Consider the following 18,197-nt stretch of genomic DNA (forward strand, 5'->3'; position numbering starts at 1 on the left):
GTTGGTTCTGCCGGGCAGCTGTCCGAGTTCAGGTGTTGCAGCTCGGTCCGTACGCGCCTGCGTACGGGGAAGGCCAGCCGTTGGAGGTGAGCTGGCACCGCGGCGGGGCGCCACCGAGTAGCAGGTGAGGTGCGCGGCTTAGGTGCACAACCTTGAGTCCGGCGGTACGTTGCAAGTGTACCCCAAGGCCGCGAAGGTCGGGCGGGCAAGCACCGATGGTGGAACAAAAACACAAAAAAAAGCAAAAGAGTCTTTAGTCAGCGTTGCAGTTTGCACCTGCTTTGGCGTGGCGTGGAGCGAGGGTCCGCTCTCGGCAACGGTTGCTGCCAGAAAAGAAAAGGGCCACGTGGTTGGCAAGTTTCTTGGAACAAAGAGTTCGAGCAGGCTGGGGAACTTGCAGGTCGTGCAAGAGAGTTTTGGAAGAGGCTTGGAGGCCAGAGACAAGAGGCGGAAGAGCAGGAAGAGGCAAGAGAGAGGTCCCCTCATCCTTTTAAAGTCTTTGGGCGGGGCTTCAGTGGGTGGTGGCACACCCTTCTGCTAGCTCGGGCAGACTTTAAGAAAAAATTATTAAAGAGATTAATAATTTGGCATTAAATTTGGTCAGTCTGGCAAATCAGTTTTCCCACACAACCCGTTTAACACACATCGTAATTAATGCATCATAAACTAACTTGTGAGGTAACTTCTACTTGTCTAATCTGACTGAACTGAGAGATATTGATTATCTTTCATTCTTTATGGAGTACAAATGAAATAGGATGTTCATACACACAAAGATATAACATGAATCATTCGTAGTTCAGTTGTCTATCAAGAATTATCATGGTATAAATGTGTAAAATGTGGTTACTTATGTGAATTGTCACTAAGGATAGTTCCAAGTTTCACCACTTGGCGGTGCTGTTGCTCCATCTAGACGTTCCAGGAAGGGCGAGGTGCCAGAATACCCTTTGTGATTGATAAGAAGTCATGAACATTCCTTTGATCGGTCATTTGTGTATTCCAAATCATTGGAGCCATTTGTTCGGGCTCCAAGAAGACGGGCTTGAATACACTCCATCGGCAGACGCATAAATTCCTTTGTCACCTGGTCAGCGGCTTCAAAAGAGCCTTGTTGGTGGTTGGATGACCACCTGCAGAGCTAACCAAGCCTGGATCCTGTCTGGGCAGTGGAATATTTATGCGACTGCAGAGAATTTGCTTTAGGAGAAGCAAACTTTTTAAAAAAAAATTAGAGGGTGGATTGGGCCATCGGCCATAGTTGTTACACCGGCGACAGACCAGGTCTCTGTCAGGCATAGGAAATCCATCTCGTTTGAGAGAAAGAACTCCCTTAGGATGAAGGTTTTGTTTGTCAACGACCGCGCATTTAATAGCGCGATCCTTGTGGGAGCAGCAGGGATGCGTGGCTCTTCCTTTCGGCGCTCTCGGGGAAGCTCTTTAAGAAGCTGGAGGTCGGCACCGCGTCCAAGGCACGGAGGGCGGCACGGCCAAGGCTGTCCAGGCGAGCCGACGATCGTTAGCAGCCGGGAACCAGCAGAGTCCAGGATACACCACAACGGAGTACATCCAGGCGTTCGGGACCGAGCAGGCGACGATGCTTGTTCCAGCACCCGCTTTAGCTTCAACAGTTGGCCACTGTGTTTTCCCGGGCGCCGCCGCCGCCGAAAAGGAAGCGCACGAACGCGGAAGAGCTCAGCCGGAATGTCTGCCAAGAGTGGGGGTAACGGTTTCTCCCAACCATGCTCGAACATACCCGAAACGCCGCCGTTGTGGTAAAGGTCCAACAAGGAGTCACGTTCGTAGACGAGTCTTGACTCACTCAGAACAGTACCAAGCACCGTTATCAGGAAATAAAGCCGAATCAAGAGGAGAGTCGCCATATACACTGGCGCACTGTCTGCCATCTTGACGATTCACGGCAGCACTGGCAAATTGCCGGTCACTGCAATACGATTTGCCGGAAAGTACACGGACCATCAATTCTTATTCTGCCAATCACATGAATATGGTGTATGTATAAGTGTTCAATTAGATTCCTTTAATTTCCTATGTTTCTGAGCGGGTTTGGCTGCACTCTTGACGTTTCCTGAAGGCACTGTCACTGGGGGGAGGTTTCAAAGAACTTTTGTGCAGCCGTCACTCATGATTCCACACCCCGCTCAGTTCAGATCATGCCCCTACATAAAATTTGGGTCAAAAGTCTGAAACTCAAAAAAAAATGTTTTGAAACTTGAAAAACAAGATCTGAAAGAAAAAAAGATTTGAAACTGAATATGTTTTGAAACTGAAAAAAAAAAAAGAGAGATGTGACTTGGAAAAGAAAAAACATGCAACTGAAAAAAATAAAACCTCAAATTTCAAAATATATTTGGAAGCAAAAAGTGAAAATAAATAATTTGTTCAAAAGAATGACCGAAGTGAATCAAAATTAATTTTGACCTGAAAAACCTTTCACACACTTATTTTTGTTTTGAACATTTTTTTTTTTTATTTTGTAAAATTCAAGATCAACACAACAATTTTCAGTTTCAAGTTTTATTTCTGCAAGTACAAAACATTTGACCCTAATTTAACTTCATACGCGAGGACAGCATTGGTTGTTGAAGAACTCTCTCCCTGCTGAACTGCTTTTTCACCTCTTTTTTTTTTTTTTTTTTTTTTTTTTTTTTTTAACTGGCCTGGTTGCCAGGGAACCTCAAGTCTGGGCAAGCCTTTGCAGACATTAAGCAGATTGGTGCTTCCTATTGGTTTAAATGGTCAGATTTAGATCTTACCACTCCCATGTTTGCCTGATCTGAGGAATTCCATCACCTCGTTTAAGATTGTTCCTCTTCAGCTAATTTACTTATCTTTGTTTACTTTAACTTTTAAGTTCTTGTTTCTCTCACTCCAATCACGGGTAACACTTTATAATAACTATCCGTTATAAGTAGTTCATAGATCATTAGTTGATTGTTAATTAATGAGTTGTTAATGACTTATTAAATGTTTGTTAACTGTTTGTTAAGGATTTATACTTATGACTATAAACAGTTAATATGTCATTATTAAACTGTTAGTTATTGAGTTATAAATGACTTGTTAACTGTATATTAATCATTTGTAACTATATATTATAAATTAGTAAGACTAAGTTAACAAACTATTAGTAAATTACTTAATAATGACTTGTTAAGTATCAGTTAATAGTTTATATCTGTTATTAGGACGTTATTCTAAAGTGGTAGCTATTCCTCATTTATTAACTGTTATTAAATGAGGAACAGTTGCAACTTTACGATAATATCCCAATAGTATAAATTAGCTACTTACTAGGGGTGTGAATTGCCTAGTACCTGACGATTCGATTCGTATCACGATTCACAGGTCACGATTCGATTCGATACCGATTAATCCCGATACGAATTTATAAGTCGATTGTTGCGATTTTTTTTCATTCAAATTTAGAAAATACTAATCAGTAAGCTTGTAGAGTGTAAGATTTATATGAAAATGTATTATTTATTTATCTGAAATTTCAGTCTTATAGAGGTTGTAATCTGTTTCATGTTTGAACAGCATTAAAATAAAATATTAAGGCTTAATGTTCCGTTCATATAACATTCTTCCATGCTCAAGGTGTGAATCCTAAAAAAAAAAAAAAAAAAAAAAAAAAAAAAAAAAAAAAAATCGATTCTGCCGATTATTGAATCGATTCGAGAATCGCGCGATGTAGTATCGCGATATATCGCCGAATCGATTTTTTTTTTTTTAAAACACCCCTACTACTTACTAATATTTAACTTATATATTAGCTAATTCTTTACATAGTAGATGTTAACCATCTACTAATAACTATGAAACTTTGTCAAACAACAAACAGGTGGAACAAGTTGAAAGTACAGAATTTGAAGGTGAAATTTAAAATATAAAATTACTATGCCTTACCATGCCTAAATATCAATTTTCCGTACCATTGAACTTTTTCCACTCATGTGCTCCTCTACAAAGTTTCACTGGTATAGTATTAGTAGATGGTTAACAAACTATTAACAACTGCTGTAAAGAAGTGAGTTAATCTACAACTTAAATATTAGTTATTACTCTATTTATGTTATTGGGACGTTATTCTAAAGTTGCAACTGCTCCACATTTACTAACACGTAATAAATGAGGAATAGTGGCAACTTTATAATAACGTCCCAATAACCTATACAAACTATGAAGTAATACTTATCAAGTCATTAGTAAGTAATTTTCTAATAGCTTGTTAACGATGTATTACTAATTTATAAAATATAGTTATGAATAATTACTATACAGTTAACAAGTCATTTAGAGCTCAATAACTAACAGTTTAAAAATAAATTTTTTACTATTTATAGACATCATTTTAAAACCTTAACAAACAGTTAACAAACATTTAATAAGTCATTAATAACTCATTAATTAACAGTTTACTAATGGTCTATTAACTAGTTATAACGGGTAGTTATTATAAAGTGTTACCCAATCACCTTAGTATTTTTTTAATTTAGTTTGTTTTTAATTAGACAAACATGCACATCATTAAAACCTGGTGTACTGTGAGTTTTAACAATTTATATTAACCTCTAAGCTGAAAAATTAACTCACTTATTATATGCAGCATCCTTCACTTTAATGACTGATTTATCTAGGTTAATATCCGTTATCCTGTAAAAACTCCAAAAATCTAAAACCAGATGTGGTGCGAGCTCGAGTTTAATTGTTCATATTAAATGCGAGTCTCCTCCATTTAATTGATCAATCACTTATTTTATTTAATAATTGACCCGATTTACGCTACATCACAGTCCATAGACTACTTCCTCTAAGAAAGGCATGTCAGTGGAATTGAGGAGATCTCGACGTTTTCTCCTTAACGACTCATAATGTTTCGAGTTGAGGTCAGCAGCGCCCCATCTCCGCTATTCACAGTGTTAATGGTTCACTGCTTTCCTCTCCTGAGATGCTGGATGGTGGACTAGAATTTCCTCAAAGTCGTCTGTAAGTTATTTTCCATGGCCTTGCTGAACTCTTCCATGCCCAATTTTTTGCCTCAGTGACCGCTGAAGCGGTGTTCTGCTTGGCTAGCCACTACCCACCAGCTGCCATCAGTGTTCCACAGGCCAAAAAGGGCCAATAGGACTAATTTTTAAGCTTGATGGCATCACTTACCTATCAGTGGGTTCGGCGATTGCCGCCACGACAGCAACTCGTCCACCTTACGGTCACAGCTCTGATCAGACGTTTACAAAATGGAGGTACGGAACATGGGTCACTTGGACTCAATGTCCCCGGCACATAGGCGATGTTCTGCTGGAGGTGGGAGTTGAAATTTTCTGATAGGGGATGCTAGACCTTCCCAACAAACTCTCAAAATACGTTTGGGTCTGCAAAGTCGGGCTGGCTGGATGTATGTATTCTGTAGGTATTAATGTGAATGTTAATGCATGTTTGACTTTGTGCCTTGTGATTGGCTAGCTACCAGACCAGGGTGTACCCAAAGTCAGCTGGAATACGCTCTAACTCACTGACAACCCTAATGAGGACAAGTGCTTTAGAAAATGGATGGTTGTTTGTATTCATGTTGTTTTTATATTTTGTACTTTCTTTTGCTCTATTAACCCCTGGCCTCCTATCTTGTTAACCACTTTGGTCAGTACCAAAAACAGTAAACAGTCAACCTTTTTTTTTTTTTTTAAATCACGTTACAAGCATATAGCTGCTAATGAGGTGGCAATTCGAGATCCAAATCAAAGTCCTTTTGACCACCGAAAGCAGCTTCATACCGACTGAACGTGTGCTACCAATCCAAGAGGCAATGGAACCAGAACGGGAAGTACAAACAGCAGTAACAATGCTAAACAATCTTCTTTTCTTCCCCTTTTTGGTCTGTAGAACGACGTGAAGATGCAAGAGATCATCAGATACACCCACTTGTTCCTACAGAAGTTCTGCATGGGAAACCAGGAGAACCAGGCGCTGCTGCACAAGAACCTCGGTCTCTTTCTCAATCCAGGGGTAGGCAGCTCTTTATCCAGTTTCTACCGATATATCGACTTAGTGTAAGCCTGTATCCCACTGAGCACCAAAGGTTTGCGAGCAGTTGCGACAGTAGCGAATGTTGAATGGTCGCCAGGGTTCATTCAAGGTTGCAAACATTAGTGAAGGAGTGCGCCAGGTTTTTGCAAACAGTTTTAATAGTCGCAGACATAACTTCCGTTCCATTTTTAACCGCGAATGAACCCTGACGGAAAATCAACAACCCTCAAACACTTAACATTCACTATTGTCAGGTTTGCGTGTGTGTGTGTGCGTTCGTGCGTGCTTGTGCGTGTGTGTGTGTGTGTGTTGCTTGAGGACCCAAATGCAAGGAAGGTGATACAGGTTTTTGCAGGATTTCAACAAAAGAAGGACTTTATTTCCAAAAGAAAAACAAAGGCAAACAAGGAAGGTGGAAAAACTGCTCAGTTAACAAAAGACCAAAAAGTAGTATACGAAGAAACACTAGAGCTGCGAGCAGCTATAAAGGGCCCTCGCAGCCCGGGCGACTTTGGGGTACTTGCACGGTGGGGTACTGGCATATTTGAAGCCAAATTTCTTTGAAAATGTCATAATAAACCTTAACATATGGATCTTTTTTTTTTTTTTTGCCAGGGGTGAAGCATGTACAAAGTGTGTACAAAGCTCGATGAACTTTGGTCAATGATAAGACCCTCAAAAATCAGTGTCCTTTATTATTTTTTGGCAATGAATTGCTCCGATTGGCATTTTTCAAGTACATATAAACACATAATTGTTAGTTATACTCATAGCACAAAAGTGCTTTTATTGTCTATAGAGGGCGTCAAAATAAATAAATAAATAAAAAGTACATATGTATTGATTGATCTGATGCCACTGGACATTTTGAGTGGTTTAAAGTAAAAAAAAAAAAAAAGATTCATAAATGACTTGGCTATCACACTTACAAAGAGTATACAAATTTTGTACACAATACTGTATGTGGGGTAATTTTGGAAACATTTATAATAACTATCCGTTATAAGTAGTTCATAGACCATTAGTTGATTGTTAATTAATGAGTTATTAATGACTTATTAAATGTTTGTTAACTGTTTGTTAAGAATTTATACTGATCACTATAAACAGTTAATATGGGATTATTAAACTGTTAGTTATTGAGTTATAAATGACTTGTTAACTGTATATTAATCATTTGTAACTATATATTAGAAATTAGTAAGACTAAGTTAACTGGTTTCGGAGGGAACAAGTGGGCTCTCGTGGACCGGTTTGACTTGACTGACGTGGAATGTTGGATGAACTCTGAGGGATCTCGGCAGGCGGAGTCGAACAGCGGCTGGACCTAAAGTCTTGGTTACAGGGAAAGTCCCCACAAATCGCGGGGCCAGCTTTGGACAGGGTACCTTGAGTTGGAGGTGTTTGGCAGACAGCCACACCCGTTGGCCTGGGCGGTATTCGGGCGCCGGTCTCCTTCTCCGGCCGGCGGCCCTCTTCACCCGGTCTCCCTGGCGTTGAAGCGCCATCCAGGCCGGCGACCAGACTTTGTGGCACCGACGGATCGTGGCCTGGACCGAGGCTACCGTCGCCTCCTCCTCCAACTCGGCGAAGAAAGGGGGGTCGTAGCCATGGACGCATTTGAATGGGGTGAGACCTGTGGCAGAAGTCGGCAGAGAGTTGTGTGCGAGCTCGACCCATACCAGATAATTGCTCCAGGTAGTCGGGTTCTGGGAGACGAGGCATCGGAGACCGGTTTCGAGCTGCTGGTTTAATCTTTCAGCCCGCCCATTGGCCTCCGGGTGGTACCCTGAAGTCAGGTTGGCCTTGGCTCCTAGGGCTTTGCAAAATTGTGTCCAGAATCGGGAGACGAACTGTGGTCCACGATCGGAGACGATGTGCAGTGGAAATCCATCAAACCGGAAAATGTGGTGGATCATGACGTCTGCGGTAGTTTTGGCGGATGGGAGCTTGGATAGTGGAATGAAGCGAACCATTTTGGAGAATCTGTCAACAACGGTGAGGATTGTGGTTTTACCATGGGATGAGGGCAGTCCGGTCACAAAGTCCAAAGATATTTCTGCCCATGGTCTGGATGGGATTGGTAACGGTTGGAGAAGGCCCATTCGGGACTGATTCGAGGTCTTGTTTCTGGCACAAGTTGGACAAGCGGCGACGTATTCCTTGATGGTGGTCTCCATTGCCGGCCACCAGAATCTCCGGGCCACAGCGAACATGGTCCTGCGGATTCCAGGATGACAGAACAGTCGTGATGTGTGAGCCCAGTGGATTACCTGGGCTCGGAGCCCCTCAGGTACGAAGAGCCGACGTGGAGGGCATGCCGTGGGAGGAGTGACATCTCGAAGAGCCTCCTTGACGTTGTCTTCAATCTGCCATCTCATGGCCCCGACTATGCAGTCGCGGGGCAAAATTGTCTCAGGCTTGGTCTCTACTGGCTCGGACTCGTGGACTCTTGATAAAGCGTCAGCTTTGACGTTTCGGCTGCCTGGCCTGTAGGTCAGAGAGAATGAGAAGCGGTTAAAAAACAAAGACCATCTGGCCTGTCGAGGGTTGAGTCTCTTGGCCTGGCGTAAATATTCCAAGTTTTTATGGTCGGTCCAGATCACGAAGGGGTGTTCAGCTCCTTCCAACCAGTGTCTCCACTCTTCGAGAGCCACCTTTACTGCTAGCAACTCCCGATCTCCGACCGAGTAGTTGCGTTCCGCTTTTGATAGCTTCCGTGAGAGGAAGGCGCAGGGATGTGTCTTGCCGTCCTCTTGACATCGCTGGGACAGTACTGCCCCAATCCCAATATTCGAGGCGTCCACCTCCACCACGAACTGGCGTTTGGGGTCAGGAACTTTGAGGATTGGGGCATTGGTAAATGGAACTTTTAAGTCCTTAAAAGCTCTTTCGACTTCCGGGGTCCACATGAATCGAACCTGTGGGGAGGTCAAGGCGTGTAGGGGAGCGGCAATGGTGCTGAAGTTTCTTATGAACCGTCGGTAAAAGTTGGCGAATCCAAGGAACTGCTGAACCTTCTTTCGCGAGTCCGGCGTGGGCCAATCTCGCACGCCGCTGACCTTGTCGGAGTCCATCTCCACCCTCCCGGGTGAAACGACAAATCCCAGGAAGGAGATGGTGTTGTCGTGGAACAGACTTTTTTCCGCTTTCACGTACAGCTGATGATCCAGCAGGCGTTGCAAGACCCGGTTCACATGGTTTCGATGGCTTACTTGGTCAGGAGAGTAGATCAGGATATCATCCAGGTAGACGTACACAAAGTGGTCAATGAAATCCTTGAGTACTTCGTTTATCATGGCCTGAAAGACTGCTGGAGCGTTCGTGAGGCCGAAAGGCATGACCAGGTACTCGTAATGTCCTCGAGGAGTGTTGAAACCAGTCTTCCATTCATCCCCTTGCAGCTGGTCGAACACCGAGGACATCAATGGCAGTGGGTACCGGTTCTTAATCGTGATGTCATTCAAGGGGCTGTAGTCAATGCATGGGCGTGATCCACCCTTTTTGCTCACAAAGAAGAAGCCTGCTCCCGCAGGCGAGGAAGACGGTCGGATGAGGCCGGCTTTCAAGGAGTCGTCAATGTAAGTGTTCATGGCCTGGCGTTCGGGTCCTGAGACCGAGTACAGTCTCCCCTTGGGGATGGTTGATCCGGGGGGCAATCATATGGTCGGTGTGGAGGAAGAGTCATGGCCTTGGTCTTACTGAATACCTCCCGCAGGTGGTGGTAGCAGGAGGGAACGGTGTGCAGGTTCGGGTATTCCTCTTGAGCAGGCGAGGCGAGAGACACCTGGTGAACCTGGGCTATGGTGTTCCGGGGTGCGGGTTGTTCCAATCCGTGAGTAATGCAGTCCTTTCCCCACTCCAGTATGACTCCCGAGTTCCAGTCGATTCTGGGGTTATGTAGACGCAGCCAAGGGTGTCCCAGAACCAAAGTGGGGGATGAAGCATGGAAAACATGGAAACGGAGAGTCTCGATGTGCTGTCCGATTCGTACTCCCAGGGGTTCGGTGATGTGGGTGATACTGAAGAGCTCCTTTCCATTCAGCGCTCAAGCCTGGATGGTCAGGGGAAGAGGTTCGGTGGTGGCTCGTATTTGCTTTACGAGCTCTCAGTCCATGAGGCTCTCGTCGGAGCCGGAGTCGATGAGGGCTGACAGATCTGTAGTGAGATTGCGGTGGGTTATCTGGATTTGCGTGAGCCTTTGGTCCTTGGCGGGTCGGGGTGACGGGGAACTCACCGGTGAGCCTCCTTTAGCGGTGCAGGTTCCCACCAGGTGGCCAAGATCACCACAGTAGTAGCAGCGGCCCTCTCGGCGGCGACGCTGTCGCTCCTCGGGCGTTAGCCGAGCCCTTCCAAGCTGCATGGGTTCCTCTCTGGCGTGACCCACCTCCCCTGGTGCCGGTCGGGGGGGGAAGATGGGCTGTGGCCTCCCTGTCACCAGTGGCTGTGACCAGGAGGTGGGTTCCTCCCTCCTTCGGAGTCCGCCGATCTTGGTCAGTTCTTGGCGACGATGATCGGTGCGGATCGCGAGGGAGATCAAAGCGTCCAAGTCCGTGGGAAGTTCCACGGGGATCAGGAGTTCTTGAATGGCGGGTGAGAGTCCTTTCATGAAGTGATCATGTAGCGCTGTGGCGTTCCAGCCACTGTTCGTTGCCAATGTGCGAAAGCGGATTGCGTAATCGCTGACGGGTTCTCTGCCTTGTTGGAGCTCGTGCCTTCTCTCGGTCGTTGTTCTCGGGATCGAAGACTTGGCGCAAGGCGGCTTGAAAGTCCTGTACGCTCTGACAGACCGAGGAACCCCTGGCCCATTCCACGGTTGCCCAGGTTTTGGCCCGTCCAGTCAGGTGAGAAACCATGAAGGCCACCCGGGACCGGGCTGTGGAGAATGCCTGTGGTAAATGTTGGAAGTGAATATCACATTCCGTGAGGAAAGTCTGACAGCGTCCGGGTTCACCGGAGTATTGTTCTGGGGAGGCCAGTCTTAATCCTACCCCGGTGAATGACGTGGTCGGGACGGAGAGTTCAGGATGGGGAAGTTGTCCGGTGGGGGCTGGAGCTCGACGCCGTGTGTGGCTCACCAGCTCGTGGACTTGGCTGGACAGCTCCCCCAGCTGGGACATCATGGCTTGCTGGATCCGGTCCTGGTTGTCAAGCCGGGCCCCCTGGCTCTGCAGTGTAGCCTCGACCTTGCCTGCTGGGTCCATGCTGTCCGAAGTGTACTGACACGATAAGGAGAGGTAGGACTCAGACGCAGGATAAAGGTAGGCCACCAAGGCAACAGGTTTATTTCTGGCCAACAGCTGTCTCCTCTCAAACTGAGAGGAGAACGGGGAGTCAAAAAAGTGGAGAACAAAAAGCGCTCCACTGGGGAGGAAAAAACAGGCAAAAGGTACAGGGGACAACAAAAACCGCACCGCTTGGGAGGAAAAAGGGCTCAAGGCACAAGGGGTAACTAAAGGCGCTCCGCTGGGGAGGAAAAGGCATAAAAACAAGGCAAAATGACAAGGCAACATGAACAAGGACATGAGGACTGTGGGACGCTTCCATGCACTGAGATGTGACACTTCGGCAACGGAGGGGAGAGTGCAGATGGCTTTTATGTGTGGCTTGATTGGTGGCAGGTGGTGATAATCATAGGCAGGGACCGGTAATTAGGGAGCGGCAGGAAGGGCAAGTGACCTGGGGTGAGAGGAGAGTTAGACTTTCAAAACAAAACGGGAAACATGGACACAAAATAAAAGCATGGGCCGTCACGCCGGTGGCGGCGTGACACAGATACGCTTTTCTGTGTACATTTGACCAATGACACACCACAGAAATGTTGAACATTGTGTTTTTAATCTGTCATAAAATACACACTGAGCCATCACATAGCATAATATGAGTATAAAACAGTAATAAACCCAGGCATCCCATGAAAACCCATTTCGGTTTGGACTCTTTTTGTGCAGGACATGAAAACAAAAATCAAAATCAAGCCTTTGGCATTTTTGACGTGAACATATTGTAGCACAACTTGGATGCTCTATACTTTATTTAGCGACACAGCTACAACCAAACTGCTCTAAGGCACCATCCCACAGCTAAACATTACCTATGTTTTCTTAGACAGAGGAATCAGTTTCCCCTTTTTCTTTTGGTATTCAACATCCCTCAAGAGGTTTGGGTCATCATTCAACACTTTGAGGCATTTTTTTGCAAAGTCCTGTAGTCGTTGCTGTGGTGTATGAGCAATCAGCAACTCCTTGTATTTCTTCCGGGCCACAACAGCCAGCTCACAGATGGGTGCATTGGCGACGATGGTGTTTCGGTCAACACCGACCTTTCGATATGCCACACTCAGCTTTCTATCTTTCTTGTACGCCTTAAGGACTTTCTTGTATCTCCTGACGACCTCTTCAGGATGACGTGCTGAAAATAACAGAAATTTAGTTAAGTATAAAAAACATACAAGTAGTGAATAAACACAGGGAATCACATACAGAAGCAAAGTGGTTGAAAAAGTAATGAAGATTACATGAGCACCGAGTGATTGCAGGGTCCAAGAGAGTAAACCCAACAGAAAATACATTTTGGAAAATAAAGTTTACACACAGACAGATACAGACAGACAGAGAGATAATGTGATGTTATTTTTTGTTTGTTTTTATTTATCGTCTGTGTTGCTGTTATTTGCTTAGTCAACACTGTATTTTAATTAGAGATAGACCGATATGCTTTTTTCAGGGCCGATACCGATACCGATTATCGGTAGTCAAGGAGGCAGATAACCGATATTTGAAGCCGATATTCATTTGCAGTAAAAGTTAAAATGTTGGCACCAAATTTTTGAATATGCAAACCCTAACCGTTCTTTACCATGGATTCTCACACTGCACTTTTCATTTTATATTCTTCCATCTGCAATAAGACGTTGGTGGCGGGGGGAGTTAAATGTGGGGGCCAACGTGACATTACCTTTTATAGCATTTGGGATACTTGTAGTTTTAGTCTATAAATGTTATATTTTTATATTTTGAAGTAATAGGAGGAACCCTGTCATTCAAAATGTGCATCAGCTGTGGCATTACTTATTACTACAGCAAAAAAAAAAAATCCATGAGAAAAACTATTCATCCCTGAACACCATACAGTTCTTGTAGACCTTATTATGATTATTGTTATTGTTACCATATAGACAGTATTGATAAGCTTAGGATCTTAAATCGAGAACAGCAATATCATGCTACTCCTCTTTACAAGAGAACTGTCAAAAGACAGCTTCAGGATACAACACACTTCATCATGTAGTTTACTGCCACTTAGGATGCCCCAATCAACGCAGAAAAAGGTAGAGTAAAATAACTTGGTTATAATAATAGTAAGAATAACTTGGTTAAACAGACATTGTTGCGGTGGACCGCTGCCAGTTTCTGCTGTTTAATGTGTTTTACACTTATAGACACGTGTGTGTATATGTGCACACTATTCTCTCACTACTGTACTGTACTGTATCACTTAAAGCCCCAGTGTGTAGCTCACGACCGCCATCTATCGGTCAAACAAGAGAATGCAATGATTTTAAGCACACGAACTACGGTGTCCCAGAGAGACCACACTTCGCCAGCCTACCACCGAAATTCACCAGAACAGAAGCGCAAATGTGATGACGTAAGTGAATTGCATTTGTTGAGACATACTGTACAGATCCCGAAATGTGTGATTTAGTCATTTAATTTCAGAATTAATATTTTTGTGGCATTGTTATAATACTGTACGTCAGCTAATGCTAATGGCTATCTATGTTCATATTTGTTAGTGCAACTAAACCATGCAACAGAGAACACACAGTTGTTATATGTTTTATAGACATTTGGACCATCTCAACGAGGGCGTGGAGGGGGCGAAGGAGACGACGAGGAAAGAGAACGCGGTGTCATGTAACGTACAATTATGTCAGCATTGAAAAATAATCCATTCGAGCATGCATGTGAATGGCTCAAAACATACCTTTGCTTGGAATATGTGGTATTTAGATTACATCGTTTGCTGAATTGTTTAGTATATCGTACAACATAATGGTGTGAACTGAACTACACATCTGCAACTCAGACTCGTAATTCCCCCCGTGTCTTGTTGCTACTAACCACTCAGAAAAGTGCTGCTTACAAAAACATTTGAAATCCTTTACTCAGATATCGATTTGTCACCATATTGAACAATTTTACCTAATAAATATCACTAAGCAACTTAATTAGTTTTGATTGAAGATACAACAGCTTCCTTGTACTTCGATGTGCAGGAATTTACATGGCTTTCGCAAATAGTCTTGCTCATGTAATGTGTATTTCATTGGCTCAGTGACTTTCAGTTCATTGTTTGGTACCTCATCTGACATACAATTGTTACCTTCTTGCAGAGACTCGTACAGGAAATGACCCTGGAGGAACATGAAGATATCCAAGTCCAGCTGATAGACTGACACCAAGAAATACTTTTTGACACAGTGCTGGCACATCAGCACCACCATGATTTTCCTGTACCTGGATCCCAGACTGCAGTACCTTGGTGGACTTGTGGCAAATAAGTGACACTTTCCCAGATCCTCGAGGACAATACAAAGGTTTTTTACCTGGCATATAATTACTCCATGTCTGACACTGGTTGTTGTAGTTTGTATAACTTGTATATTGTTGTTGTGTGTTAATTTGTACATTTTGAATAACTAAAAAATACTATTTCCTTTGGCGTCAACATGCAGTGTTCATTCGACACCTAACCTAACACTATTTTACATGACCAGAAATGTAAAACATCAAAAGCCTGGAGAATTATTATAAATGCTTGCAATGACAAGGAATTCTTCATTGGCCAATGAATGTAAGGTACACTACATGAAAATGAATAAATAAAATAAAGTAAAATAAAAGTCTACATGAAATGAACGTATTAACTAAAAAAAAAAAAAAATGCTGTTAGAATATAATGAGCTACATGAATTGCAGTTGTTCCAGAAATTTACCAATATGCTGTGCATTTCAATATATGGAAAATAGACATACAGGTTTGAGCCAAAAGTAGTGTTACAGAGCAGGTATGTGTTGTACACAGCTAAAATATCTGATTACCTCAATACCATGATGTGCTTGTTTTTTTTTTGCTGACATTGTCCCCCATTAACATTGCAACATTCCTCAAACTCTACCGAACACATAGTATGATCTGAAACACGACTTTTCGCCTACTCTTATGATGTTATTGGGGCAAAACTAAGGAATGATTGTCTATTGATTGTGAACAGACTGCAGTAATAATGAAGTCACTTCAATGTTTGCTGGTTTTATTAAGTTTGACATGCTCCTTGACTGCACTAGTACATGTTATGGAGTGAGGGCATGTTCCCACCAACGATGATATCATATTCTTCAAAGGCTTGCTGAGGAAAGTGAGGGAGGAGTCACTCCATGGCTTCAGACACCTGGTCAGCAGGTCCTGTGTAAAACAAGTGGTGCTTGTACATGTGACCGTTCCGTATTGCTTCACACAAAAAGTTAATGTAGTGTGTAATACCGTCCATATGTAAATGACATACCAAGACGTCGGCTGACTTCAGTTTGTTGCAGCTCAGATATGGTAGGTGGAGATACTGGTCGTACAACACCGAAGCCTTCTGGGGTCCTCCATCCGAAGTGTCCTCATTCGGGGCTTTCCAATTTGGTTGCTGACTCTCCCGTTGATATTTTTTTTTCTTGCAGGTTGGTGATGTATTTAAACGGTGCATGAATGCTTGTATACATCAGAATATGGTTCTGGAACCCCTCAAGTTTGGCTGTTGATCTAGTGTGACACAAACAAAAACAAAATAAAAAAAATAAAAAATAATTGATGATACTACTATATGTCACCACATTTCCAACAAAGCCCCCAAAATGGAGGTAAGATCTTTAGTTTTGGGGCCCAAAACATTGTATTAGCTAGATAAAAGTAACTTGACTGCATACTGCATAGAATATGCAAAGGCTGCTTGCTTGTCGAGTTTCCGTGGAAAACGTAGCAGCCTGTAAATTCTTGGGCACCCAATTACACAATGGACCAGTACACACTTGAGTGAGAGAATTCAGACTCTAGCAGTGCTTACGGTGCAGCCAGCATTTAAGTGCAGAAAGTTATTCCCTGCCGAAAATTAATTTCGAGAACACTATTTTCACCAACCACAACGAAAATAATAATTTTCAACTCCTCCACTAATACAGTATGCTTTAGATTCTCAATTGAAGTTATGGGCAAATATACCTCCGAAATCACAGTTACATTACATTACACAATAACTTGCGCATTTACTCTGAATATAACGTGCCAGCGGGAATCTTTTTTTTTTCAAATCAATAAAGTAGCTACATAACGAAATCGTTCGAGTGGTGTGGAGTTGCTAATCAACAGCTACAGTGATCGTAAAACAATGGTACGAATGTCGTATTAATTAGTACGGTGCATACTTTTTCTCTCGCTCTCAAAACGTAAACACAAATGTACTCTTACTTACCGGTCAAGTAGAAAGCAGTCGAAGGCACCGGCACGTCCCAAACCGAGTCTGTTCCTCATTTCTCTCCGTCTGGCAAATGCAGCTACAATATAAACTCTTGTTTTGTCGCGCTGAAATAAAATAAATTCCCAAAGCAATTGTGATGCTTGATAAGGCTCTCTTCGGGGACCGGAAACTCTTCTTCTTCGTTTACATGCGTTCCAAAAACGCGTTAAGAAATGGATTGCTGAAATTTGTCTTTGACGGCACCCGTAGCAGAAAGATGGCGACGAAACATGGCGGACACTAGAAGGTGAGGCGCGGCCATGTAAAATAATTAGTGATTTATAGACTTACCGTTATATTTTTAAAAAGTATGGGTATGCGATACAACATATCTTTTTACTTACTACTAACACAAACATTTTTTTTTTTAAATGAATGACTTTATTTCACCACTAGATGCCACTGTATAATACTGAGTGTACCTTTAATGGTACAGATTTACTTGTCTAAATAATAACTGGGCTGCAACATTGGTAATTCACATTAACAAGCACTATCTTAGCTGTCCACATGAATAGTTACTAACACACGAGAAAGTTATACAACACACCAAACATGAGCTCATTATTCAAAGTATGATGCACGTAACGAAATTACATCACTGAACATTAATTGCAGCCGACTACGGCCGTAGATGTCACATAATGGCGGCGCCCATTGAGAGCATAATGTCCCAACTGACGGCAGACATGACGTGAAAAGAGAGACAAAACGAGCAAATAAGCACACTATACTGTAGTGCACTTCTCTACTAATGCCTAACATACGGAAGAGAACACGTTCGTGTAGTTAAACGGTGTTTGAGACACTTAATTTGTTACAGAGCGGACTTTAACGAGGTGCACAACGAGCTGTCAATCAAATCGACGTCGAAGCTTAAGGCACACAATGGCAAACCAGTGCGACAAATAAACACAATATAAATTAACTAAACGCTATTTAGTGTCACTGTGGCATCTAACTGCATAATAACCGCTATGCAACAAGTAGTGGACGTGACCCAGAATGCAATGTGTGCGTCACGAGAGGTAAATATAATGACGTTACTCTACTCTTAACATGGAACTAGACAATATAATAATGACAACTGTTAATATTTGGAACCTTTCTAACAAACATTGTTTACTTAATTAAGTGAAAATGTGTGTGATTCCCTCCCCGAGTAGTTCAAGTAGCGAATTAGCTACTGGGTGTTAGCCTACATGCTAAGTTGAACACACCACTGTTAGCTAGCGGGGATTCAATGCAAGGCAATGCAGCTCCATTCATATAGTGCATTTAATACACAACATAATTCAATGTGTTTAGCTTATCATGGTGAAAAGTTTGGCGGAGTCTCTTCTCTTTTAACTTACCTTTGAAGCATGTGTCTTGCGTTGTGTCCGTGGGTGCGTGTGTGACCGGCTACTGTGATACACGGCATACACTACTGATTGGTTCTGGCTCTTGCACGGGTAACCAATCAAATGCTGCTATGGGCGTTAAGTTGCTGGAGTTGGACTCCATAACAGACAGAGACGCTCTGGGCTGCATTCGAAGCGAAAAGACGGAGTTTTAAATGGATCGCTTATATCGGCCGTCA

At 43.2% G+C, this 18,197-nt stretch overlaps 1 protein-coding gene and 1 long non-coding RNA gene across 3 annotated transcripts in view; one reads left to right on the forward strand and one right to left on the reverse strand.

The window, feature by feature from the left end:
• itpr3 (inositol 1,4,5-trisphosphate receptor, type 3) overlaps positions 1–18,197 on the forward strand; it is an 841,532-nt gene that overhangs the window by 564,302 nt on the left and 259,033 nt on the right. For both annotated transcript variants that reach the window (XM_077515178.1, XM_077515179.1), the window contains one exon: positions 5,905–6,027. In XM_077515178.1, coding sequence (XP_077371304.1) covers positions 5,905–6,027 — 123 coding nt within the window. The remainder of the gene's footprint in view (positions 1–5,904; positions 6,028–18,197) is intronic.
• LOC144013208 (uncharacterized) lies at positions 15,331–16,791 on the reverse strand. Its single transcript, XR_013282179.1, has 3 exons — positions 16,571–16,791; positions 15,620–15,864; positions 15,331–15,519 (listed from the first exon to the last, which is right to left on the reverse strand). It is a non-coding gene; the product is annotated as an uncharacterized LOC144013208 (long non-coding RNA).

This window comes from Festucalex cinctus, chromosome 2 (genome assembly GCF_051991245.1).
Source record: "Festucalex cinctus isolate MCC-2025b chromosome 2, RoL_Fcin_1.0, whole genome shotgun sequence".
In the NCBI taxonomy this organism is placed as follows: Eukaryota; Metazoa; Chordata; class Actinopteri; order Syngnathiformes; family Syngnathidae; genus Festucalex; species Festucalex cinctus.